This window comes from Neopelma chrysocephalum, unplaced genomic scaffold (genome assembly GCF_003984885.1).
Source record: "Neopelma chrysocephalum unplaced genomic scaffold, ASM398488v2 Primary Assembly neopelma1_43, whole genome shotgun sequence".
Lineage (NCBI taxonomy): Eukaryota > Metazoa > Chordata > Aves > Passeriformes > Pipridae > Neopelma > Neopelma chrysocephalum.
Window position 1 is genome coordinate 12658065 of NW_020897702.1, and position 27269 is coordinate 12685333.

General features: G+C 35.4%; 1 protein-coding gene across 5 annotated transcripts in view; it reads right to left on the minus strand.

The window, feature by feature from the left end:
• CNTN5 (contactin 5) overlaps window positions 1-27269 on the minus strand; it is a 634097-nt gene that overhangs the window by 234681 nt on the left and 372147 nt on the right. For 4 of the 5 annotated variants that reach the window (XM_027677364.1, XM_027677365.1, XM_027677367.1 and 1 more), the window contains one exon: window positions 1517-1735. The exons of the other annotated variant lie outside the window; for it this stretch is intronic. In XM_027677364.1, coding sequence (XP_027533165.1) covers window positions 1517-1735 — 219 coding nt within the window. The remainder of the gene's footprint in view (window positions 1-1516; window positions 1736-27269) is intronic. 5 annotated transcript variants of the gene reach the window in all.

Here is a 27269-nt window from a genome sequence, read left to right on the forward strand (position 1 = left end):
TTTATGCAGCCTTCAGCAGAAATAGGTTCCTCTCTTCTGAGTCAAGTGCTCTATTCATTGGAGCTTATGAGGCATGGCTTTTTTATAATTTTGTCTCCAGCCAGTAGTTTTTCATTTCCTTCTGAAAAATTGAAGAGGCTCAACTGCAGAGTTGGAATGTGGCCTCTATGTTGTGAGAAGAGTCATGATTGCTGACCTATATCATAGGTCACACCTGTGGTAGGATGATCATACCTGAGGTATGATTTCAACATGCTTACTGGAGGTGCCAAGGATTTCTGGTTCTAGCTTGTACTATATTATTCATATAGTCTGTATTTTTTGCTTTCTCCTTCACTCTCTAGACATTCATGCTGTAGAAGATCAGGATAATATACTCTTGTTCTAATACTGGACTTCGATTTTAACCTGCCCATATTGTGTTTTCTGTGAGAAGTTACTAGTGTCTGGTGAATGGTCAGTCTTGTCACTGCTTAAAAGAATATCGCAGAGAAAGGAAAAATGTAGAAACATGCCTCAATTCTAGAAATGTTATCAAACACAATTTATCTGCTTACATGATTCAAATTGTTTCTTTTCTAGGTCAACCTTAATTTAGGAAACATATTTATGCTTGTATATAAGCCATTTTTCTACGCCAAACCACATGCACACACTATTAACTTTCAATTCATGCAAGGTACTTTCCAATGAGAAATATAAGATTTTACGAGAGGAGCAGTAACCTGTTATCACACTCATGGTATTGTGTGAATGTCGTTGAACTGCCAGTTATTAATCACAATTCTTTTCTCTGTTACCTCCTTAGATTAATATGTTTATACACCCTCTAACCTCTTCCTTCCTCCCTCCCATCCTCTCCTTCCCTCTGTTTCTTTCTGTTTTTCTGCCTTCTTTTGACTGTAACTCAGATAAATATTATCACTAAAGAAATTATATCAGAAATGTGGCTTTTTAAAATGTAACCAGACATGAGAAAATTGTTACAATGAATTATTTCATGTAAAGATAAATGACACCATATCACACCAGTATATCTCTCTATACATGCATGCACATGTGCATGCATGATAGAGTTGACTACACAGAGTAGATAATTTAGAGAAAAAGTAGTTTTATACGATTTATTCTTCATGTTTAATTTACATTACTACCATTCATGATTAAATTAGAAAAATTCCAAAGAGAAAAGATACATATATATATAAGTACATATAAAGTGATTGAGATTTTATTACTAGAAGAAATTTTGCTATAATGGAATTTCAAAACATTAGTTTGCTATTTTCAGTTAGCAACACTTGTAAAAAACTCTTCTGCACAGAAACTTTTAAAAAAGAATGTTTTAACCGGTGACTAAGGCTAATCTGAAGAATGTAAAGGAAGGAAGCTCATTTCCATTTTGTCATATTTAATAAAATTCAAAATCGTATCTGAGAAATACTGAATTAAGCTGATAAAAATGTGTTGCTTTTGAAAAATGTTTTGAAGTTTCATAGTGGTAAATAAGACTTACCATCATGTTTGAAGGTGTCTGAAAAGTGATAGAGGTTTGTTGGGGAATGATAATGTTGTGCGGCTCCTCTCCAGCCTGGTGAAGATACACTTCCTAATGAAGGACTGCTTAATCGTGGTCTATTCTTTGAATTAAATGAGGTTAAAGATGAACTACCAGATTTGATTCTTAGGATAGCAGCATATGAAGTGGGGAGACCAGGAACAGCTTCTGAATATTCTAAAAAAAAAGAACCAAAACCAAAAAAAACAAGAAGTGAACACTGAAATAAGACAAAATCCATCACTTTTCAAAATAATATTTAGTTACTCAGTAGAAAAATAAAAAAATTTTGTCTGTACTAGGAGTGACAGAAACATCCCAGACTTGATGAGGGACTCAGCTTCTACTGGTTAGCAGCATAGAGTTCTAAATCAGAAAATTTCCCTGCAGTTTCATCACAATATTAAAAGCAGGTGGTTATTAAATTTCTTACTTACAGAAACTCAAATTTTCGATGATTTTAGTTCTATTTCTATGATCTTATATTTCTATTACATAGTAGAAAAATGTATTCCAAGCCACTATCTTTCCTTCACAGCCTTTCATTACTTTTTATGTGCAATGCAAAAACACTAACTGAAGCCAAATATGCTCCTCAATTCAACACTACTCTGCAAATCAAGTGGGTTAGCAAAGCAGACTACAAGTCCATATATGCACAAATATCCCTCCCAAAAACATACAAATGCTAAACTAACCTCCTCTTCTGTCTCTGTAACTCCCCCTTTTTACCTTTTCAGCCTATATTTAAAATTTCAGTGTTTACAAATAAAGAATAGTGCCCAAGATTTTGGTCCCTGTGTAATGCCAAGTATTACAGACTACTGAAATCGGTTGTCCTGAAAATACAGCAGTCTTAAGGAGGTTAAAAAAAACATTTAAAAACACATTCATATAGATGAACAAAGGCATTGAGACTGCATATAAAGTGCCAATGAGGGAACTGATCTTTTGGAGGATGAGCAGAACTGGCTGGAATAAAAAAGATCATTGTTCTGTCAATTATCTATTTGGTGATAAATATTTAAAAATTGGACATCCTTCACACTGGTATAACATGAAAAATGAAAAAGTATGAGTGTTCAAAAATAGCATCACATTCAATTGATATAAAATCTCTAAAATACTAGATCATGGCCTTGATGGAGAGCTTTTGCAAAACTATACTAAGCATATTTCGGACTATTTTATATTTCAAATGGTTTAAAATTAGAGAAATATGCATTTTACTCTAAGAAGATAGTGACAGAGCATGCTTAGAGTCTTTAAGGTTTTGGAAAAGCTCATCTCAGCACATTATTTGTTGTCTCTGATCAGATGTTAAAAGTTTACCTCTTTTACCTCTCAGAAGAAGCTGAAATTTGGCAAATGATGACCTGTATTTTAAAATTACCATTTTCGTCTAAGCAAGCTCTAAATATACATAATAATTGATAAAGCTATATCACATTCAAATTTTGAATTTAAGTTATGACAATCAAATAGGAAAGACACAAATAAGGAGAACTCTTCTCAAATTTGTTTTTCATCCTGGTCTCAAAAATAATCTTCTTTATAATATGCATCATGCTGTTTTGTATAATATCAACTTTCTTGGCCCACAAAGAGAAGGAAAATAGAATACCACCCTGATAAATTAAAACGTAGTATGGTCCTCTTGAAAAAGTATAATTGGAATATAAATATGATTTCACAAACAGTACCTTTGATTGTCTTTTAAGACATCTCTTCAACATTTTGTAATATCAATGTATTTTAGTTCTCAGTAAATACAATTTTTCCATAGGGAAAAGTAAAATCTTTTGAATTCCAGGAGAATATTGAAAAAACTTTAAAAAAATATATAAAAATCTATCCCCATTTTTTTTTTTAAATTCTGATTTCCTTGACATCAATCTCTCATGGTCATTGAGGTTACTTGAAGCAATTTTTATATTTTTTACTTATTTTGTTCTCAACAAATGCTAATTTACTTTATGAACAAAAATATTTTTGATCCTTCCAAATAGAATTTCAGAAAAATGAGCTGCAATAGAAATGTTCTTGGTTAAACTTATCAGATTAAATGCTTAATGCAAAATAGACATTTTCCTTGTGAACAGAGAAGGAAGACATTCCCTGGGGAATATGGATACAGGAAAGGGATATGGTCTTTCTAACATGGCCTACATAAGAGGATGGCAATACTTGGTGGTGAGCATAGCGGTCCTAGTGGCAGGTGAGATAATTAGTTGGGCACTGTGGAGCTTCTCAGATCCTCACAGCTCAGATCCTTTGATACACCCTATGGAAATGCTGCAGGAAATCTGGAAACAGACAGACTGGCACTCGGTCCCGTTTTGCTCACATGAAGCTGGGATGTGGCCAGGTTGTAGCTGGTAACAAGAACGCAAGGTATAATGCAAAGGACTCTTGTTTTGAAAAGATACCACACGTCTGTCTTTTTAATACACTTTCTGCCTGTAACTCACAGTGAGCAAATGATCTCTAATTTACATGAGGTGGACAAGGAAACAAAACAAAAATGTTAAACTAAAAAGTGTGGTGTCACGGAACTATCCCTGGGTATATTTTAACAGAGAAGTAAATTGCTTCTAACAGTGATACATATTGTGTTTTACAGGATCCATTTCTACAGATGGGGAAAAAAAAAAGAGAACACTAGTGTTCACTATTAGAAAGACATTCCTTCAGAGTGCACAAAACCATAGAAGAAATACACACTGGGTAGAATTTTAATTTATAATTAAAAAAAATGCAGACCTACCTTTGGTGCATACTTTACAATACAGTATAACAAATGTGAATGAGATTTTAAATGTAAGCATGATTGCAATAACATATATAATGAATGTACTTTTTCTTGGGAACTTTCTGCAGATAGAGACACTTTTTTCAGTATGGTATTATAGCACTATTTTATTTACCCTATGGCAAAGAACACGGATTTGGAAAACTTTACATCAGTACTTTTTCAGCAAATGATAAATACTGAAATAAGGTATTATTAGGCTGTTAAATGCATTATATGTTCTATGTATATTAGTAGTAAAACTCTAATGTCTGAAGACCTTTTAAACTATATAGTCCATTTGTTGATAGTAGAAGATAGTTTCTCAGATAATGTTTCTGAGTATATCAGCTATTCTACCTTGAGAAGATTCAAATAGTTATTCCTGTGTAATTTCATTGGAAAAGTTATGAAACAGTCTTCCTTGATTGAGTAGATAAAAAAGATCCCTGTTCATGTTAGTCTGAGTAGTATACTGTTTCTTTCACAAATAAATGGAGATTAGCCATAAGAAATTGAATACTAATAACCCTGATTCTTAGACCATTTAATATAGCTTCTGTTTTCCTATTGCCCCACACTGTCAGGTTGGAAAGAGGGTGGAACAAGCGCAGAACTCTGCCTATTTCTACATAAACATACTATATTGTAATTTTTCCTTTTGTTTTCATTATTTTTTTTTTCAGCACAATGACATGCTGGGAATAAATTCCAGACAGGTCCTTGCTCCTCTAGTGAGCCTGACACTTAGCTCTCCTCCTTGCTGTCTCTCTTATTCTCTGCCATCTCCACCTGCTTCCATAAAAGTTCCTCAGATGACCTTGCATCCTTCTACCAGGTTCTGCCAGATGTATCACCAAGCAAAAAATTGAGACAATTAAACATATAAAGAACCTTCCTCCCTGCTGTCCAGGCATGCAAGAAACACAAAAAGTAGTACACATATATGAAGTTATAAACAAACACATCAAAAATTGTATCCTCCATTACACTTAATTAATTTACCACCAGGACAAATTGCACACTATACATATGTGGGAGAGCAAAATAACCTTTAATCCCTTCAAAATTCTGCTATGCAATACTTTATCATTTTACTCTTTTTAATTGGAAGGGCATGCCAACTTGCAAGATGAGGCATATAACAACTCCTATTAATTTCTGAGCTAACAAGTACTCCTGTCCTAGTTAGTCTGGGATCTGACTTTATGTCATTAGGGTGAGTGCCTGGAACACATTCTAGGAACATAAATATGAGGTGAAGGACAAACATGAAGGGATAAGCAGGAAATGTGACTCGAAAGAAACAGAAAATACAATAGACTCGCTCCAGACTATCTGTTTTGCCAATGTTTGCTAGACAAAAGTAAATAGTATAACAATAATAATAATGGCCAGTCTTCGCGAACGAAGATTTGGGGAAAGGTCTTTTACCTTTCCAGCCTGCGTAATGGATTTTTTAGGTGAGACACAGCCTGCGCAGAACTGAGCCCACCCTTTAATCCTAAGGTTCATCTGCCGGGGCCAAGCGAGCTTGGACAATGGCAGTGAGGTCCTCAGGACGTAGGTTTGTTTAGAGTGACCTTCTCATAGATGGATGGCCTTACAGGGCTAACAAGCTCCATCTGCCTGGGGGACCGGGAATCGAACCTGGGTCGCAGCGGTGAGAGTGCCGCATCCTAACCACTAGGCCACCAGGGGTCTCTCAAAAGTAAATAGAAACCATATTAAAAAACCTCCAGTGGCATGTAGCCTCCCTTTCTGCAGAAGTTTGAATCAAAGTGCAGTTTTTGTTAAAGTAGCATTTTTCATTTTTAGGCTATGATTCTCCTGGTTTTTTGTATATGTAACACAATGAGCTACTCCAGTAAATAGCATTCAACAACCCTGAAATAGTTTTGACAACTTCTTTTTCGATGAAATAGTTTGTGTAGGCAGCTTGGTGAAATGAACTTGTTGTGTGCTGCCTCATCAAGTTACAAAAACTGTGATTCTTCTCCCACCTAAAAAGAAAAAAAATTTTTAAATTCTTTGTTTTCTAGCTGAATGGGGAACACTACTTCTGCAGTGGTAATTCCAGGGTTTGAAAGAACAAAGGAATCAACAAGATCTTACATAGCATGAATGCAAAGTGCCATGGGAAGAAAGAGAAGGAAAAGATACAAAGTCACTCTATGTGGTGAAAAGGTCCTGCAGTAATGATAGTATTATATATTCTGGTTTCTGACCTTTCATGGTATAATTGCTTTGTTTGACTGGGATTAGTGACCAACTGAAATTTCACTCTGACTACAGTTGCTCTGTCATGCTTGTGGGGATGCTGTGTCTGAGTAAAGTTTCTCTTGTAAAACATAACTGGAAATGGTTAATAAATTATACATAAGCAAATACTTTTTATTTTGTTTACTGAAAGTCTGTAGCCTATGATCATTACTGATAACTACAACAGAAGTCACACTTACCTGAAAACAAAACCTACATCCTAATCCAAGCAATTGCCTTCAGAGATTTAGACTTCTGAACTGCCTAGTTACAGTGGCTTAATTAAAATATATTTTTATTGGAGTACTATTTACAGTAAAATTATTCCTTTAATTTGGTTTGGATTAGACTTCTGAGATTTGGGAGAATAAATTTATATTTTCCATTATTTAAATACATAGCTAAACTGTTGGAGGGTAGGTAATACTCTCTAATGTGTTTTTTAGCTTTACCAGTCTACTCTCAAAATTCTTGAGAAATTTCATCAAAGACCTATGAGTAGTTCTCAAAATGCTGCTGCACTTGAGCTTCACAATGAAATTATATTTTCCCTAACCTCATTCTGAGAAATAAATTAAGTATCTGGGATGAAACATCCAAAGGTTCCTTCAGTTGCAAGAAGACACAGATAAGGAATATATAGGCCCAAATGGTAAAGATATTAAGCAACTAGAAACCAGCCACAATAAAATCAGTGGCTTGGATTAGTCTTCATAGTTCTTTGAACAAGAACTACCAGATTTATAGTAATTTTAACAGTGGTATGACACTTTTAAGATAGATGATATTTTTTTTTATTCCAAGTGCATATTTTCTCTATGGATTTCCAACAGCAATCTATGATATGAAATAGTTTTGGTAATTTTTTTAATGAATCTCAATCACCTCATTAAATTATTCATGCACTTTTTATTATTTCCAGCACATACTGGATTCAGATGGGTCTTCAGCCAGATTGGTCAGATTCAAGACAATAAGGAAAAAGAGTACCACAGGTAAATGAGAAACTGTCTTCTACTGATTACTGAGGGTTGTGTTTTTTTTAAGAAAAACAAAAATGTGAATTTCAAAATAATATGAAAGAAGTTTACTCCGGTAATCTGTAATAGCTGTGTTAAACTTGACTTCATTTCATGTGTGCTGTGGGAGAACAAAGCCAACTCTGAGGGCAGGGGGACCTGTTCCCACAGGACAGCAAATGCTTCCACAAGTTCCTTATGTACAGTCCATGGGTAAAAATACCACAAATTGTATCCTTGCTATATTTCATCAGTCAGTTTTGTTTTAAAAGGCACAACACAGATCAACATAGCTCAAGCAATAGTACGTGGTAATTTGACCAAAAATACATTCTTTCTTTAAGCAGAGAAATCTGACAAGACAAAGTCACTGAATCCACCCCCAAAACTTCTTTGAAAGCTGTCTTTGTAGTGCTTTAACTCTGTGGAGAGCAAAGGATTCTGACTCTTGGGGTGATGTTTTGTTTTCTTCATTCCTTTTTTTTCTTTAAATGACTTTTGGTCAGTTACTAACTCATTGACATTTCTCAACTGTTTAATTAAAATGTAGTCAGTCTTATAATACTTGCAAATGTGACCTTCATTTGTGTATTTTTGTGAGCTAGCATGTTTAATCAAATGTCACTAAGAATGCTAACCCATTTTTTTCATTGTAACTTTTAATTACATTGTTTCAGTGGAAGTTTTCACTCTTCTAAGCTTATGAAAATACATGCATTCATTCTGTAAACTGGATTGTATGAATGTTGTTCCTCAAATTTTTAAACAGAAATATGCTTTCTCCCTTATTCTCTGCATGTGCATTGATTTCCTTTTAAACGGCTTGATGACATATGCAAGAACAGCAGGAAGCTGTGTTGATAAGGTGTCCATCCAGGGTATCTCCTACGAGAACTAATAAAACACAGCAAAATTTAAATAAATTATGTTTTTCTAATGAAATTATATTAACTGTAATAACCTCCCCAAAACAAAACAAAACAAATAACCCCCCCCCCAATAAAACAAAACCAACCACTCAAACACACTCAAAAAAAACCCCAAATCCAGAAAAAAAAAAAAAAACAAAAAAGGGGAAGGCAGCAGATTTCTCGGGAACTGATCCTTCTTTGTACATTTCCCACTGTGGTGGTTTAGTTCATGTGTCCGAGATGTTATTCTAAAGATGCTATTATATCCCAATTATTACTCAAAACAACAGACAATACAACAACATATACAGGCAATCATCAAAATCAAACTGAGCCACAAGATGGAAACCTTCAGTGGAAATCTCATTTTAAATGTCTGGAATCTGGATGAGAGCTAGTGAGGCTGGGTTCACTTAACAGTTAGCGGAAAGGAAGAAGAATATGCCATGAGATATGGTGGATGGGCTCAGAAAATAGCTACTTTTTGCCACAGAATTTAAAAGAAATTAATATGAATAGCCAAGATGTCAACATTTCAGCTTATTCAGATCTCCATTGTCATAGTCAGAGAATCATAGACTCATAAAGGTTGGAAAAGATCTCCAAGATCATTAAGTCCAACCTTCGAGCAACCACCACCTTGTCAACAAGACCATAGTATTAAGTGCCACATCCAGTCATTTCTAGAACATCTCCAGGGACAGTGATTTCACCACCTCCCTGGGCAGCCTGTTCCAATGCTAAACCACCAGAAATTCTTCCTGATGTCCAACCTGAACCTCCCCGGTGCAGCTTGAGGCTATGTTCTCTTGTCCTGTCACTAGTTGCCTGAGAGAAGAGGTCGACTCCTATCTTTTTACAACCTCCTTTCACGTAGTTATAAAAAGGAATAAGGTCCACCCAGACCCTCCTTTTCTCTAGTTCTCTCATCGTAAATTAGTCAAGCTTCATTTGAGTCTTTTGTGCTCAAAATTTTTGGATCTTTTGTGAAGGAGTGAAGATCAAGAGATTTGTTTTCCACAGAAACCGTGGGGGATGATTTAGAAACTGGAAGTTCACAAGAAAATTGTGCTGATGGTCTTAATCAACCTTTTTCATTTCAGATGTGATAGCATGGGAAAGGGAGAAAATTTATCTGTGCAAGATGGTCTTTCCTTGGGGAAAAAGAAAATATTTTTCCAGGTCTTTGGCAAAAATAAGTAAACCTTAATCCAAAAATTGTTCTGTAGAACTTTTCCACAGTTGACTGTTCAAGGAACACAATATTTTTATACACAATAGTTTAATTTGACAATTTGCAATAGCTTCTCACTTTATAGAATTTGTCTTTTTCTTAGAAACCTGATCATAAAAGGCACCAAATTTAAGAACATAGAGTGTTATAGATAGATATGGAAAAAAATATTTTATTTTCCTTTAAATAAATATATTTTATTTTTGAAATAAATATAAAATAAATATATTTAATTTTCCTTTAAAATAACAAAGAGGAGGTGATTTGAAAACTTAAAATATTGAGAGATAGTAAAGAATGTTTCCAGTGGCTATTAGCAAATCAACGAACATCTTTGGAATAGTATGCTGTTAGAGCTACTTTAAATGTCATGAATTTTTATGAGGAATTACTTTGAATAATAGAAAAATGCTTTTGTAGAGTTAGTCATTGTTTCTCTTCCTACTCAAAAAACAATCTATTTTTCATCTTACCTCTACTTCATAGTCACAATTCAGCAAATAGTTTACTCAATATATGCTCAATTATTCCCACTTTGCATCCAACATATGACATGCACCAGACCAACCGAAAAGTACTTTAAAATAAAACACTTTCAGCTACAGAATGCTTCCAACTGCAGTAACACAAACAATAAAAGTAATAATTTATTCCAATTATGGATGAACATTTGTCCAAAGTAAAGTAACTTTGAACTGAGGAAACTGCTTTGAGATTATTGCCATATTTTCTCTATCAAAGCACTTAATATTTTCTCTTTCAAAACATGCTAATGTAATATACAGATTACAATCAGTTAGGGTATGTTTCTGCCATACCATTGGCTTGAAATACAGTTGTTATGTTCAGTGAGTGCTTTGCACCATTTTCATATTCCCTGAAATCATGTAATGAAAAATGCTTTTCAGTTGTAAAAAATATAAAACTTTTTGAAAACTATTCTAATGAACATACTAAAGGAAAATTTAAATCCAAACAATAGCAATATAATCTTCTTAATTAGCATATTTCACCTAGCTTAACATTTATTACTTCTGTTTTGTGCAATCTTAAAGACCATAGGCATGTCTGACACTTTACCAATGTGTTGAATTTTTCTTCCTGTTTGTCTAATAAAAAGCAGTTTTAGGCCAGCTTTTTTCTGAAAAATAGCACTTAGAGCAAACAGTGTAGATAGCTGAGGACATAAATACTCTCATGCCACCTAAGAAAAACAATATAGCAATTAGCTTATTTTACGTATCTTGTGATCTTTGGCCTGAAACAGGGGCTCTATTTACTAGGTGTAATTTGTAGACATATATGAATAAGTGCTTCAAGACTCCTGAGTGGGTTTTGTTTGTCAATTTTTAGATATACCTCATTGTAGTACTTCTACAGGTACTTTTCATACAATATTTTTCAGCTCAAACATGACAGGTATTCTCTACCAGGAAAGCATGCAGCATTACTAATGTGAGATCCGTAGATTAGCCTACACTGCATGCTTTTAATTGAAGTCTTAACTGCTTTTCCCTTTGGTTGATGATCATCAGAGTGAGCCAACAATTCTGAATGTGAAGAGAGAACCAGGTACTAAAGGTCAACTATTTCAGCACAAATCAATTAAAGTAATTAGGTGGATAGAAATCCTTATTTATATCCCTTGCTTCCTGTAATGATATGCATATCAATGTTAGGTGAAAAATAATGGATCAATCCACAGCAAAGGAGAAATTTGTAACTGACATCATTAATATAAAACACTAAATTAAATTATTAATACCACCATCAAGCAGTCAAAATCTTAATAATCACTGTGCTAAGGAAACAACATGCTGATTTGTAAAACCATGTTTCTTTTAAGACACCAAATACCTACTTGGCCAGAAAAAAACATAATCTAGGATGTTACTCACTTTTCAGAAGGCTTTTAAAAAATCCTAAACTAACTTGAAAATACTAGCTGGTCTTCCACTGCTCAGACACAATATCTGATACTGCCTCAAACCCACCAGATTTTGCTTTCAAAAGCCACATTTGTTATTTCTTCTGTGCCCTTCAAAAAAAGAATTAGCTTTCCATATCCAACTGTATTGCTATCTCATTGTATTCCCACAAAACAATTAATTCCCTGAAAATGTGTTTTTTTGGTTGATGCCGGTGCATCCAGGCCAGATGATTGCTGGTGTGGGAATTGTTATTGCTTTGTATTTTCTTGTGGGCTTATCAGGCTTCTTTGTTCTATTTTACACAATAATTTTATTAGCAAGGACTGCTTCTTGTCTTGCACTTTTACCTGTCAGAAAACCAGGACTCCCTACAACCATGGATCATTTTCCAGCAGAAGCAGTGCTGACTCCACACCAGTGCCTTATGGTGTCACTGGGGCAGGAACTGGCCAAAAATGGGGCACTGGGCCACGGCCGATGGGGGAAGCCCCAGAGGGTCCAAGCAGGGTCACTTAAGCCTAGCAGGGCTTTTGGAATCATGACATCCATCCCCTTCCCAGCAAGGTATGCCACATACCCTGTAGAAATATGGACTCAGTAGGGATATGGAGCTGTTTGGATGCTTAGGGATAACATAGGGCTATTTTAAGGGACACTAGGACAGGATCTGATACAGGGAAGCTTGGGGTTGTGGCAGGGTTCAGGCTGCACAGGAGGAGGCCTTGCAGGTTGCGGGGCAGGATGGGAGAGCTGTGTTCAAGCCTGACCAATAACTCCTGTTTTATATGTTATAGACAGAAGTACAATTCAGCCTATGATCTTAGAACCATAGAATCATTTAGGTTGGAAAAGATCTATAAGATCATCGAGTCCAACTGTCAACCCAACACTACCGAGTCCACCACTAAACCATGTCCCCATGTACCAAATCTACACATCTTTTAAACCCTTTCAGGAATGGTGACTTGACCACTTCTCTGGGCAGCCTCTTCCAATGCTTGACAACATTTTCCATGAAGAAAAGTCTTTCTAATATCTAATTTAATATGACTTGTTGCAATTTGAGACCATTTCATCTTGTCCTGCCGCTTGCTGCTTGAGAGAAGAGGCCGACCCCCACCTCTCTAAAACCTCCTTTCAGATAGTTGAAGAGAGTGATAAGGTCCCTCCTGAGCCTCATTTTCTCCAGGCTAAGCACCCAGCTCTGTTGCCCTTCTCTGGACACGCTCCAGCACCTCAATGTCTTTCTTGTAATGAGGGGCCCAAAACTGAACACAGGATTTGAAGTGCAGCCTCACCAGTGCCGAGTACAGAAGGACAATCACTGCCCTGGTCCAGTTGGCCACACTATTACCAGTACAAGCCAGGATGTCTTTGGCCTTCTTGGCCACCTGGGCACACTGCTGGCTCATGTTTATCCGGCTGTTTATCCAGCTCCTTTTCTGCCTGCAGCGTTGCATGAGGTTGTTGTGATCACATCTTTAAAAGATTAAAATGCCTATTTATTAACAAAGTACTAAAACCAAAAAAAGTTATTAGTGTTTACATATAGGAATGAAAACTGTGTTTGTTTGAAAAGAAAGGAGGCTACTGCTTGAGGCTCACGTCACCAGACAGAGTGATGCCTGCTGTCACATCTAGGCACAAGCACCCTTCACCATTCAAACAGTTATCCTGTCTTCAAACCCACATGGATGGAAAAAACTTGAAATTTACAGAAAATAGCCACTTATTTAAGAGAAACTACTGGAAATAATTTAAAGACCATATTATTACTTTTTATAAATAGTAATAAGTGTGGATGAAGGAGTGTGTGGCATTTTTTGGTAAAGTATGGAGTACCATGAATAATAAAGTTGTAAGGATTTCCTGAAGTAATGAAAGACAAATATAGCTTTCTGATGAGGGATCACATATTAATAAGACAGAAAAACTAGAATTTGAAAACTTCACATAATCTACAAATAAAGATTAATTTGCAGGGATAACTGCTGTTCATTGTATCTCTTGCTTAAGGAATTTTGTAAAACATTCTTTAATTTTAAGGTATTTTACGCAGTTTGGAAGCTGTGCAAGCAAACAGAGATCAAATTAACATTCAATGCAATTAGTACAAAAGTAAGAAAATCTAATGGTGCCTAATTGGAATAATAAAATAATCTACTAAATTTGTCAAATAACATTAATATTTCAGAAAGATCAATTTTACTTTGACATAGAAACTTATGGATAAGCTTTTGATTAACACTGACACATTTATGATTTACAGCTAAAGTAAAGCTTTCTGTGAACTGCAAAGTTAAATAAAGGTTACCGAGGCTAATGTAAGTTCTTCTGTTCCCGGTGATACACATGCTTATATATTATCCCAATTCAGTGTGTTCATATGTCCAGTGCAAGCAGGCAATCTTTCATCCCCTTTAAAATATCTATCTCCAGGTTCAAAGCATTTTTTTTGAGACAGATAATTTATTCTTTCCTACCTTTGACTCCTTTGGTAGTTCTCTGTGGTTTGCTTTAGTGTTTGCTAAATATTTTACAGTGTACTCTCCAATCTGGCTTGCATCTTTGAGACCTTTATGTGGTTTAGTTTTCCCTTAGGAATCCTATGAATTAATCACTAGATGTACTGTCAGTGTAAACCAATATTGTTAGCAATTAAGCAATTCTTACACGCATAGAGTGAAATTCATTCTCATGCTCTGGACAAATACACTGGCAAAAGATTTCTTAGTTATTTTTGAATATTTAAAGTGACACATAAGTCTACAGACTATTAAGGAGGTAGCATTTTATGTTGTTTCTGAACTGTTTTCAAAGCAATAAAAGTAATAAAAATTTTAAAAACTCCAGCTTGTTATAATGGATATTATTCCACTGTCCTCCTGCTTGGAAACAACAGTGCCATGAAAAGGTACATGCCGAAGCTTGTCTTTTGTCTTCTTTGTCTGAGATACGCTTATAGAGATGAAGACACAAATCTTTCAAAACATCCAAAATTCTTCCAGTGTTTGCAATGAAATAAATTAGAGTGCACTGTGCAGGGATTTGTATTTGCATAGGGTAAATCCATAACACAAACATATCTGCATGCTACTAATATCCTACAGCCTCTTCAGTTGGCTTTTAATTCTTCTCCTCTGTATTCACAGTGATTAGTTTTAACTGCAGGATCTAATGCCCACTTGTGTGCATTTCCAGCTGTAAGTCTACTCTGTTGGTGACCCTGACACCCTCAATAAAGTATTTGAAAAGTCAAAGGAAAGCCATGAAAAAGATGCAGTCACTAAGACAGACCAGCAGCTCCCTGAAGGACACAGACTTGAGCTGTTCATACAGTCGTTTATAATGAAGAAAAAGAGAGGCCGTACATATGATTTCTAAAAAAGTGTGAGTTACTTCAAAATAATAATAGTAGTACTAAGATAATTCCCTAACACAACTCGTTTGTCACACAGAAAAAGTGAAAAGTGCAGTTTAACAATTAGTTACTTATTGGTTTGCTGAACATTAGAAATGATGATTTTAATTTTTCAAGTTCAGCAACAGGTTTTATGGATTTAGGGCTATTTGTGATAATGTTACCTTTCCAAAAACTTTCAGAAAATTGAAGGATCCACTTTAGAGGTGTCTTAAATGTCAATAGCATACAGGTACCATATATATTTATGGTAATGTGTAATTATTATTGTTACTTATTTTAAGTATATATACATATATATCTATATACAGTATAAAGAGGTTAGCCTATTTGAGCAAATTGGACAAGGTATTATACAAATTTCCAGGGACTAAGAATAGTTGTTAACAGACAAGAAGGCAAATATCAAAAAAGTTAGCAGATTATAACTGCTTTACATATTCATTCTCATCTCATGGCTAGGCTTTGCGAACAAAGATTTGGGAAGGGCTCTACCCAGGCTTTACATATTATGCATACAAGTAAAAGATCTCAGCATTACCTCACCATTTTATTCTACCGGGTGTTTGAAGGAGAATGGAGGTCTGCAGTCTCAAATAAAGTCGAATTCAAAATTATTTGACCATATAATAATGCAGCCCAAGAAAATATCCTGTAACGTCATTTTATCTGTCACTAGGCAGCCATACACCTTTGTAGACTAGTCAGTGATTTGTTACAGCCCCAAAGAAATTATCAAGAGTTTTTTCCTTTTTGTCTTTTCATAAAGTCATCTGGAAGAATTATTATTAGAAATTAACAAGAAGAAATATATGGTATGAGATTTGTAAAGTTAGAAGAAAAGCATATTTTCAAATTACTAACAGCAAAAAAAGGTCTAAAAATTATCCCAGCAAACAACATTATAAATTTTCATGCAGAATTCTAATAAAACCTATAAATGCATTAGAAACAACTACGTGAAAAGCAAATAATCTGTAAGCACTGTCACTGTAACAGATGTAATGGGATTGTAGTTGGAACCAGCACCAAAACACCATGACTGACAAACTTGACCTCCACATGTACATCAAGTGAATAAGCAGTGCAAATGTAAAATACAGCAGAGAAAAATCAGAACAGTTGATTTTAGAAGTTGCCACAAAGGACTTTTCTAAAACAATCAGAATTACATTTCAAAGCAGCATTATTTCATCATATACTTATGAGAGTACACATGGGCAACAATAAAAAAAGACTTGTCATGTCTTGAATTGTTTTGGGTTTATTGCTGATTTCCATTTCAAAAATAGTTGCAAATGTATGGAATACACATATATTGTGGAATACAGCAGGAATTTTTTAATAAAGAAGATTTTAAAATCAATCAAGGCTGTCTAAAATTTAGATACCTTTTCAGAAGAATTTAAAATAGTTACATTTTTGCTACAATGTAATTTACTGCTGTCATGTAAGTAAATTTTTAAGCATGAATAACACAGAACAGAAAGATTTATTCTAAGTCATCTATTTGGTATATAGAACTTTACTGTAAACACAGTTAGTGTGACTGTTTTGAAGCCTGAGGTTATAGCTTTCATTTCAAAATCCTCTCTATAAAGAAAAGATATTGAATCAATAAGCCTTGTCATTTCAAGGGAATTTGCATTCTGAGTGTTTTATGTTCCCATCTATGGTTTTGCATTACCAAACGACAATGAATGTCAATCATCATAATAGAGAAAATCTCTTTGCTTACCTGAAATTTCTCTTACTTTGAAATAATAAAGTCCATAGAAACTTATTCTGGGAGGTTTCAGCCAGTGTAGCACAGAGTCAGACAAGACCTATTAGTCACAAGTAGGAAGGGAATATTTTGGTATATATTTCCAGGCACATGGCTTTCAGAGCCACAATACTGCTCCCCAGTTTTCATGGAAAATATCTTGAAGGGGGAAATCTGCAGTAACTACTAATGAAGCATAAGGGAAACTCACCTTTGCAATAACATATCAAAATCTTTTTAACTTAGTGCCCATCTCTGTTTATCTCCAAAGCAGGTTGAATTTTTGGATCTTATTATTCAAGAAAGTCAACTTCAAGTAACTCTATTTTATTTGTCTTCAGAATGGAATCCATAGATCTGTGACGATAGAACCTGCACTGTATTGCATACACTGGTAACCCAGGCATTTTGACCTCCTATTCTGAGCAAGAAAAACCTATATTTCTTCTGCATACTTCTTACATGTGGGTAATTTAGAACTTATGTTGTCTGCTAAGAAGACAGAGATTTCTGTTTTGGGACCTTTGAATATTTACACAGCCCATAGGTAAATTTCAGAATTGTCACCATCACTGTGTACTCAGATTTCAAAATTTTGCAAACTCCCTTAGAACAAGATTTTCACTCAAAGGTCAAGCAGTGCTTTAAATTACTAAGTTGGCTTGCATCAGACATACAGACAGTTCCTAGGCATACTTTCAAAATTTTATTCTTGTCCGAAGGACGTTTACACTTTTGACAGTTACTGTTTTAATATTTGATACTTAAACTCTTTTTGAGCTGCTGGCCCTCCAGTCCTACAGGGAAATATCATAAAGGCACATCTGGAAGGATTAAAATTTTTTTTCCTCATGTCTTTTGTATTAATTTTACATCCCTTACATATAAATGAGTAAAGCTAAGTCCTGAGGATTATCTCCCTACAGCCTCCCATGAAGATGAACAACAAAACCACTGAAATTTTATTATGCATTTGTTTACATTTTTGTAATCTCCTCTAGAGGGAGGGAACCTAAGTGCCAAAATGGCTCACAATATTTTAAAGCATGCAGCTGGCTCTCTCATTTTTCCCAAAACTGGACTTTTTTGTCTTCTTTCTTCCAGTTTAACACCAACAGGCTTTCTCAAAGGAGGCAGGGGCTTCCCAAAAGCTCTTATGCTCGCTGCTGTATGGGAACTGTGTGGATCAGATTTTTCTATGCTTCTGTTTTTTAGCTGTCAGCATAGAATACAAATATTGTTTCTGAAAGTTATGGTAAGTGGCAGCAGGAAAGGCCTTCATTCAAAAGTCTTTTGAGAACAACTGATGCTGGATTTCTCCATTCTTTGTCTTCTGTCAGTGAACTTCTGGGAAGCAAAAAGTTAGTGAGAATAGACTTTGTGGGCTGATGTTGTGGACAGCAGAATCAAGGAGGTTCATCCACTTCATGTGCTGTTTAATGAGATTTGCATTTATCCAACTATTTCAATCTCCATTACTTCTTCAAAGGAAAAAAAGCAAGAAAGCCCTTTGAAATTGAAAATTGTTCTTGACTTTGCCTAAACTTAGGGGTTTGAAATTACAATGTGTTAAAATTGGAGAGTACCTTATATTTTCGTTCTTTATTAGCCAGTGCGACCATATGTGAAGGCAAATCCTCTGCAGAATTTTTAACTCCAATATTACTTTCATTTTTTTAATCCACTCACATTTCCAACAGATGACTGACACCAAACAACATTGGAACCAGGAAAAGAAAGAGAATAAATAAGTGCAGGAGAGAAACTGTCAAATTTCAGGTTATGGAAGATACATAGACTTAAAAAGAAAATGAATTTGACTCAGTTGTGTCTCTCACCTCTGCAATTCACAATCACTTTATTTGTGCCAACAGAGTAGAGCGGAAGGGTATTGAAGGTGTAAAGAGAATAAGAAAATCTGATATAGTGAAAGCAGAGAAGTTAAAAGAATCACAATATATCTCTGATAGCAGCAATAAAGATTAAAATCTGTCTTGTTCCATTTGTAATTTTTCTATAACTGGTAACAACAGAAACAGGAATAAAATACACAGTCACCAGGATAGTGTTCCCAGAGTTAGTAAAGGATCACATGGACAAGACTGCACCCAGATGATAAATAGAGATGAGATAAAGAATTATAAAAAGTATCAAAACCCTACACTGGCAGTTATACTGTGTGGTACTTGGCCAAAACACCTGTTTTTTGTAGAACCATATCTACCCACTACATTATTGATGAGCACTCACTAACACAGCAAAAATAAATATCAGTTGCTGCTATTACTTTAACCTCTAAAAATAGATAGTTCAGACTAAAAAAATAGCACCAACTCTCTTGTGCTTACTGATTTAAAACATTACTTGATCTTTGAGTGAAAAACTTATTCTAGGAGAGTTTGCAAAACTTTGAAATCTGAATACACAGGGCAGTGGTGACAATTCTGAAATTTACCTATGGGCTGTGTAAATGTTCAAAGGTCTCAAAACAGAAATCTCTCTCTGTTTACAAGACAACACCAATTCGTCCATATAGAGATTGCAGAAGAAAAGAAAGGTCTCTTACCTATGTAGTCTGCTGTGTTATATCAAGATTTTCTATCACTTTCTTTGAAAAATCTCTTTGCAAAGATTTCTGTACCAGGTTATTCTTACAGTTACACTGAGATAGCTGAGATTAACTCCACCACATGGCTACTGATTTGATTGAGAGCACAAATGACCAACAATGACCTTTACTGAGAACTTATTTCTGTAGAGCCTACAACAAAACCCTCTATTCTTCTCCTCACTTCATGTTCAGCTATGTCCTTTCTCCACGCCAAATAACTATCAGTGAAACCCTGTGACAGGAGCATTGAAACTAGATGAGCTTTAAAAGTCCCTCCCAACCCAAACCATTCTGTGATTTTAGAAGCAGATAATGGGAAAAGAAGGCCAAAGGGATTTCTGATCAGATGGGTAGATCTCAAATAAGATGCACACATGACATTATTGACTGTTTCCAACTTGCAGAAGAACCAAGAATCAGTGCTAATTTTGCTGGAGATTTTGTCACTGATCCCAGACAAAAGTTGAGGGCCAGGATGACATGGAGGGAATCTGTTGAAAGCTCTCCCATTTTCAGCAGGAGTTATTTGAAGACATCATTAATTGCTCTGAAACTACAAGTTTCTTAGTTTGTTCATTCCAGTTGATAGCTCTTAAAGCTTGTGCGGGTTAAAGGAAAAACTTCCTGCTAAAAGGATAACATAACTAAATTTTTTCTTTATTTTTTTTTTTAACTCTTCAAGCACAACCAGAGACTGTCTTTTACAATTACGCTGTATGTCTTCAGTTCTATCCGTGGTAATTCAGATTGCTCATGGTTTAGTAAGTTATATGTTTGTCAGTACTACCAACATTCAGGAAGAGTAACAACATCACAGGTTATGGGACATGTTTTTTCATTTCCTCTGGACTGTTCCTGAAAGTCAGGTTTTAGATGCTGTAAGGAGAATGTTAAGAACTTGCTGTGGCAATAAAGGTTCAAGCTTGAAAAGGTAAAATAATCAAAAAATAGTTTGAAGTAAATAAATCTTAAAACTTTTCCTTTCAGTATATGAATTGTATCAGGCAAGGCTGTCATTGCGTAAGGAGTTGTTCATAAAAAACTGAGGTCAACTTTCTGTAGAAACTGTTCCTAAGAAAGGATATAACACATTCCATTTAGAAGGAAAAAAGTTTCCTTTTGTATCATATTACTCAGCTTTCCACCCACAGTTCACCTGTTTTTACTGGTGTTTTTATAATTTTCTTTAAAAATATTGCTTTATTAGAAGATATTTATTTATCAAAGTGAAAAAATATTGCAAAAATATATCAATTTGGAAATATATTTTACTGAAATAACTTCTTAAATACTGATAGAATTAAAAGGATCTCAGAATACTAAGAAGCTTAGCTATATCTGGTATTCACATAAGATGTGAGAGATACATGTTCATGATCCTGTTCTTTTCAATTTTCAGATAAATCTTGACTAAACATAAAAGAAATTCTGATTCTAGAGGTCAACAAAGAGAGCATTCCCTTGTGCTGTAAAAATGATTGGTTAAAGGCCTTGCTCCAATTTTTATTTTGCTATTTACAGAGGTGGAAGATGTAATGGGAATATCAAGACTACTGAGAGTCCGGTTATAAACTATTCTGGTGTTGTTGGAAAGATAGATGATCAAATTCTGGAAAAGCACAAATTGAATCTGACACATCCTCAATATGCATCTTAAACACTGACCTAATATTGCCAGAGGGGACTTCCAGCTTGGTTTTATTTAGGTTGCTTTTCATAAACAGAGTCAGGTAGCTCATGTTCTCATCTTAATATTAAGATGGCTAAGAAATGTTTAAATCTATTCTTTCCCAAATGAGGATCTCTAAAAACATTTATTCCACTCAGACACATACTTTAAGATGAAAATAATCATATCTCAAACAGCTACTGTACATGTTTACACAAAAATCCTGTGGTACACAATTTTATAGAGTAGTAGAGTATATGAAATCCACAGCCAGTGAGGACCAACCTAGTGTTTACCCAAACTGTACCTTCTTTTTGGAGAGGTGACTTCCACCTTGTGGAACTGATGGATATATGCTGTGAACTTCTGAACCCCTTCAGAGCTTTCTGAATGTAGTAATTTTTTTTCTATCCGCAGCTCATGTAATAGGTTGCTGGGTTATGGCACCACTCTGGAAGAGTCAGTCATGTCAGCATGTTTCTGACTCATGGATTGATAAGGTTCTCTGCAGTGCAAAGAGGAATCTCCAGCCACCAAGGACTAGAAAGTTTTAACATCCGTAAAGATAAGCTGAAGGAATTTGAAACATGCTGTCTTAAAGGAACGTTTTGAAAACTCCAGTTATGTGCTAAAGTATTTTATTTTAGAAATATAGATAAATGACAATATAATGTAAATAAGCAAATATTTATCTCACATAAAGCATACTACTGACTGTATCTTTCTAAATTTCAATCTTATACACATATGTAAATAACATAAATGTATGTGATTGTGAGATAATGATATGCTACAATAGTGATAACAGCATCTAACTGCTAACCACATATAACCACCAAACCACCCTGTAGTAACTGCAAAAACACAGTTTATGGTGGCTTTTTTACACTTTTTCTTCTTCAGCCCGCTCTGTAAAACAGTATTTTCCTCAACGTCTCAGATAATGCTTATTTCCCAATTCAACACAATGTATTCTTTCATATGCTCACATAACAGAATTTTCACGTCACAGTTGCACTTAGGTCTCTAAGGATTTTTAATCAACCAGCTTCAAAATAGAAAATTTTTGCAGTTCGTAGAAAAGGAAAGGAAGTAATTTACTTCTCTAAGCTTCCAAAATCATAACCATAGGCACCTTATGACTCATTCACCTCTGCACTATATATAATGGCCAGTCTTCACGAACGAAGATTTTGGGAAAGGTCTTTTACCTTCCAAGCCTGCGCAATGGATTTTTTAGGTGAGACACAGCCTGCGCTGAACTGAGCCCAACCTTTAATCCTAAGGTTCATCTGCCGGGGCCAAGCGTGCTTGGACAATGGCAGTGAGGTCCTCAGGACGTAGGTTTGTTTAGAGTGACCTTCTCATAGATGGATGGCCTCACAGGGCTAACGAGCTCCATCTGTCTGGGGGACTGGGATTCGAACCTGGGTCGCAGCGGTGAGAGTCCCACATGCCAACCACTAGGCCACCAGGGGTCCCCCTCTGCACTATAAAGTCAAACAAATAGTACTGAAGTCACTGTAGTCTAACCATCGTAAATAGACAAACTACTGAGAAAGGACTTTCTGAGAGATCTATAACATAGCAGCCCTGTTTCCCTAGTGTAATTATCAGAGCTTGATATCACACACAGTATTAATAGAAAATACCTTTGCTGGATGCCTAAGAGTTTTTAGGTTTTAATTTGTCATTTGTTTGATAAAATATTAGATGTCATGATACTATTTAAACAATGAAATACATCCAACTTTTCAAATGGTTCCAATTTCTGTTCCAAAGGACAAAAATTGACCTTTCACTAGCAGGTGGTAATCCCAATGTGTAAACTGAAAATAGGCTTTATAATTAGAAGGCCAAGTAATAGTGTTTGCTGATGCAAATGCAAATCCTTTTTAAAGTCAGTGAAACAAAGCCTGGTTGTCCCTGAATGATCCTTGATACAGGTCTTTGGGGTGAGTCTATCCTTTGTTATGCAAAAGAACAGCAGTCTTCACTCAGCTTAGTGCTTTATGATCTTGCATCCTCTTTGTATCTGTTGCAGAGATAAAGCCACAGCATTGTTTTCTGCCCTGCTAGGGATCCTCCTACACTGAAATGGTCCTTCTAATGTCAGCTGAATTAGCAGTATAACAAATTTCTCCCACTAACTCTAAACTTACACTAGGCACTCCAGAGCTTTTTCAGAATAAAATTTTGTAATATGCTTTGTTTTAAAGAAACACTTATATTTAAAAATAAGTTTAATAGAAAGAATATCCTAGGCCAGGTGGCTTATTATGTTATAGATACAAATCGTAAGGCACTACTTGAAATAATAAAAGAGATGATGGGGGAAATCTTTTAACAATATATAGAGAGAGTAACTCTTTTTACATGCAGGGAAAATGTATTGCTTCTAGCTTTTTTGACTTTCAATCATTTTGTAAACTTATTCTTAGTTTTGGCAGTATTATTGACATGGGAGGGCTACAGAGATGCTGCTGTTTGCTGCTGTAAGGGAGGAAACTTGTATGACCAAAGATCAGTCAAAATTGCCAGAACTGTGAGGTCCAGCCTAACCTCTCTGAGAGCTTCCAACAGTAACAGCTCTCCTGCTGATACACTCACAATACAAACGAAGGAGAAGCAAAATTCAGTGAACCTGTCTGAATGCTCAATTCATTTGAACCAGTTCTGCCCACACTGAAATGTAAATTTCTCTGCTGTAATCCTTACTGAAAGAGGAAGGGAAGGAGGGAATATAACTCCTGGCTTTCTATGCCAGCTCATAATACATGTCTATTGGTGGGTTTATGTTATGCTTGATTTTCAGATCATGATTCAGGTGATCTGTCTCCATCTTAGAAATTATTTATCTTTTATAATTTTTTCCTTCATATAAGAACATTCTATAACACTTCTGAGAAATGCAATGAAAAATCTTGTTTTGAAGCTGATGAATGGAGATTGTCTTTGAAGTGGAATGTGATGACAGCCAAGCAGCATAAACTGGTACTAATGTCAAAATGTTAGGGCAGGAAGAAAAAGATGGTTCTTTGTCTAAGCATAACCTTCTGTATTTGAAACATCACACAGAGATGAACATCCTTTCACAGAAATTTTATCAGCCCTAAAAGTATATTCCTCATGTAAATTTGACAAAAGACTGGCGTTTGGGAGAAGTTTTCGGTAAAAAAAAATATTTCATAACTATTTTCAGAGCACTTGATTATGTCAAAAAGCATATTTTGGCTAGCCAGGCAAGTAAAAGGATATAGGAGTTTAAAATATGATGATTTTAAAATTATTATAGCTATTCATCAGGTGATAGTCACTTTCCTCACTGACAGTTTAAAATTAATCTCTGGTTATTTTAAAAAGATAAATAAATCTGCTAGGAATCTATCAAGAAAACATTTTGAGCACCTGTATTTGACTTGCGAGTCCCTTTTATGTGAAAAATTTTTTAGAAATTTTACAGTGAAGAAGAATGCAAACCCAGATAAATTTAGACACAGAGACAACTTGAAACCCACTCTCAAGTCTGATCTGCTTTTGGTGACACTGTGTAAATCCCTTAGCTCATTTCTGTTTCAATCTGCAAACCAAAAAAAAGATTTTTTAGGATCTTTACCTATATGCTTACACTAAAAATATCAAAAGAGGTTTAGTCAGAGGAATAAGTGAATAAATCCTACTAATTTCTAAGGGCAACTGGCAACTGCACTTCTTTGGATGCCAATAAATACTCTCCATGCTATTTTGATTTAACAAAATCTTGATACATTGCTCACTAAGGGCAAATAGTGTCTGAAAAATTTAGTGGGCTTCTATGACAGGGTTACAGCAGTGGTGGATGTGGGAAGAGTGACTCCGATGTTAGCTATCTAGACTTGTGCAAAACATTTGACATTTACATGTTGTTCTTGTCTCTAAACTGGAAAGACATGGATTTGAAGGATGGATCACTTGGTGGACAAGGAATTGTCTATATGGTCACTTTCAAAGAGTTGTGATCAATAGCTCAATGTCCAGGTGGAGACCAGTGATGACTGACATTCTGCAGGGTTCGGTATTGGGACTGCTGGCGTTAAACATCTTTGTTAGCAACATGGGTGGTGGGATTGAGTGCACCCTCAGTAAGTCTGCTGATGACACCAAGCTGTGTGGTGCAATCAACACACTGGAGGGAAGGAACGCCATCCAGAGGGACCTGGACAGGTTTGAGAGGTTGACGTGTGAATCTCGTGAAGTTCAACAAGGCCAAGTGCAAGGTCCTGCACATGGGTCAGGACAATCCCAAGCACAAGTACAGGCCGGACAGAGAATGGATTGAGAGCAGCCTTGAAGAAGGACTTGAGGGGGACTTGAGGGTGTTGGTAAACGAAAAGCATAGCAACTCAGCAATGTGCAGTCACAGCCCAGAAAGCCAACTGTATCCTGGACTGCATCAAAAGAAACATGGTCAACAGGTTCATTCTGCCCCTCTGCTATGTTCTCCTGAGACCCCACCTGCAGTACTGCATCTAGTTCTGTGGACCCCAATATAAGAAAGACATAGACCTGTTGGAGTGAGTCCAGAGGAGGGCCATGAAGATGACCAGAAGACTGGAGCTCCTCTTCTATGAAGACAGGCTGGGAGAGCTGGGATTGTTCAGCCTGGAACCTCTTTCAAGGTAAATTCTATATTTTATTCAGACAAAGGTCCAAAATATAATTTACTTCAAAGAAAGATGTGTTATTCTTTAATAAGTCCTCTAGATTAAGGTCTTCTTACTAGTTTATGTTAAAAATCTTAACTGCACTTTTTGACTAAAAATCTGTAAAATAAATCTTCCATAAGTGTGAAATATTTCATGAATTTGTAAGTTCTTCGTGGATCAATATTCCTGGACTAGACTTACAAGGATTTTCCAGCAGGCAGAACAGGGAAAGTTGGATTGATCTTCATAAAATCTGACTGCCCTTGATGTAATATTTAATGTCTAATATTATAGGTAGGTTTAGAAATTTATCCTAGATCACTGCTAAACTGAACAATGCAACTCCTCTTTTCGTCTTGGAATATCTCTGCAAAAAATATTCTTTCCCTTAAATTTATTTTTCAGATTTTTTTATTCTTTAAATATGATTAAGAGAAGGCAATTGTTTACATTTGGTCTTTGGGTTTGGAACTTTAAGTGCGATAATTCATCTGGACCTGATCAGATAAGTCACACACATTGCTTTTCCCTGGCTAGATTCAGAAACAGACAATTTCAGAAGTTTGGCACAGCTGCACAGAGGTAGAATTCTGCTTTCTGGACTATTCAGCATTATAGCATTATGAATTTTCCCAGGGCCAAGTTTGTAGGTTAGTACAGACACGTCAATATTTCATTTAGATAAAAAGGTAAGGTTTTGCTAAGTTCCAGTATTACATATTGAATCTTATCACATATAAAAAACAAAAGGATATTTTGAAGTAACTGCAAAAGTCATCATCATTATATTTGCACTGAAAATTTTGAGTAGTTTTTGCATTATGTGTTATGCAAAAAGTGTGTCTGAGCCTGTGTTAGATGCATTTATAAAATAGATATAATTTCCTATTATTTTATTATGGCTGGAACCTAGAGATCCATGACCATTCCCAAGAACTCAATGCTTTGTAAGAAGCTGACTGCTTACTTTTATTTGTGAGTTATGTAATATGTAGGGAAAAATTGCTCTATACAAGTCTGGAACATCTCATTAAATCTCTAACTGTGTAGAAAAAGTGAACTGTTCTGAGGCGTGTTTCAGTGATGAATACTGTAGAAACTTCTGGAGGAATGCAGTTCACAAAATGCGTTCCCAGAGACACGTGACTTTCAAAAGCTCTCTTAGCAAGTAATCAACCTGTATTTCAAATGTTAATAAAAGAAACGGGAGAAAAGAAGTGAGAATGTCAATAAACATGAGCTCATATAGTATATGAGACCCAACTTTATTACTTCATTTTTTTCAGTCACTGCCAATTGCAAAACAAAAGAAGCAATTTTGTACTTTAGAGGAAGCAACTACATTTTTGTCACATAATTTTTTGTTTGAAATCCATTTATTTTTTCAAAAGTAGACTTGCTATGAGAAAACC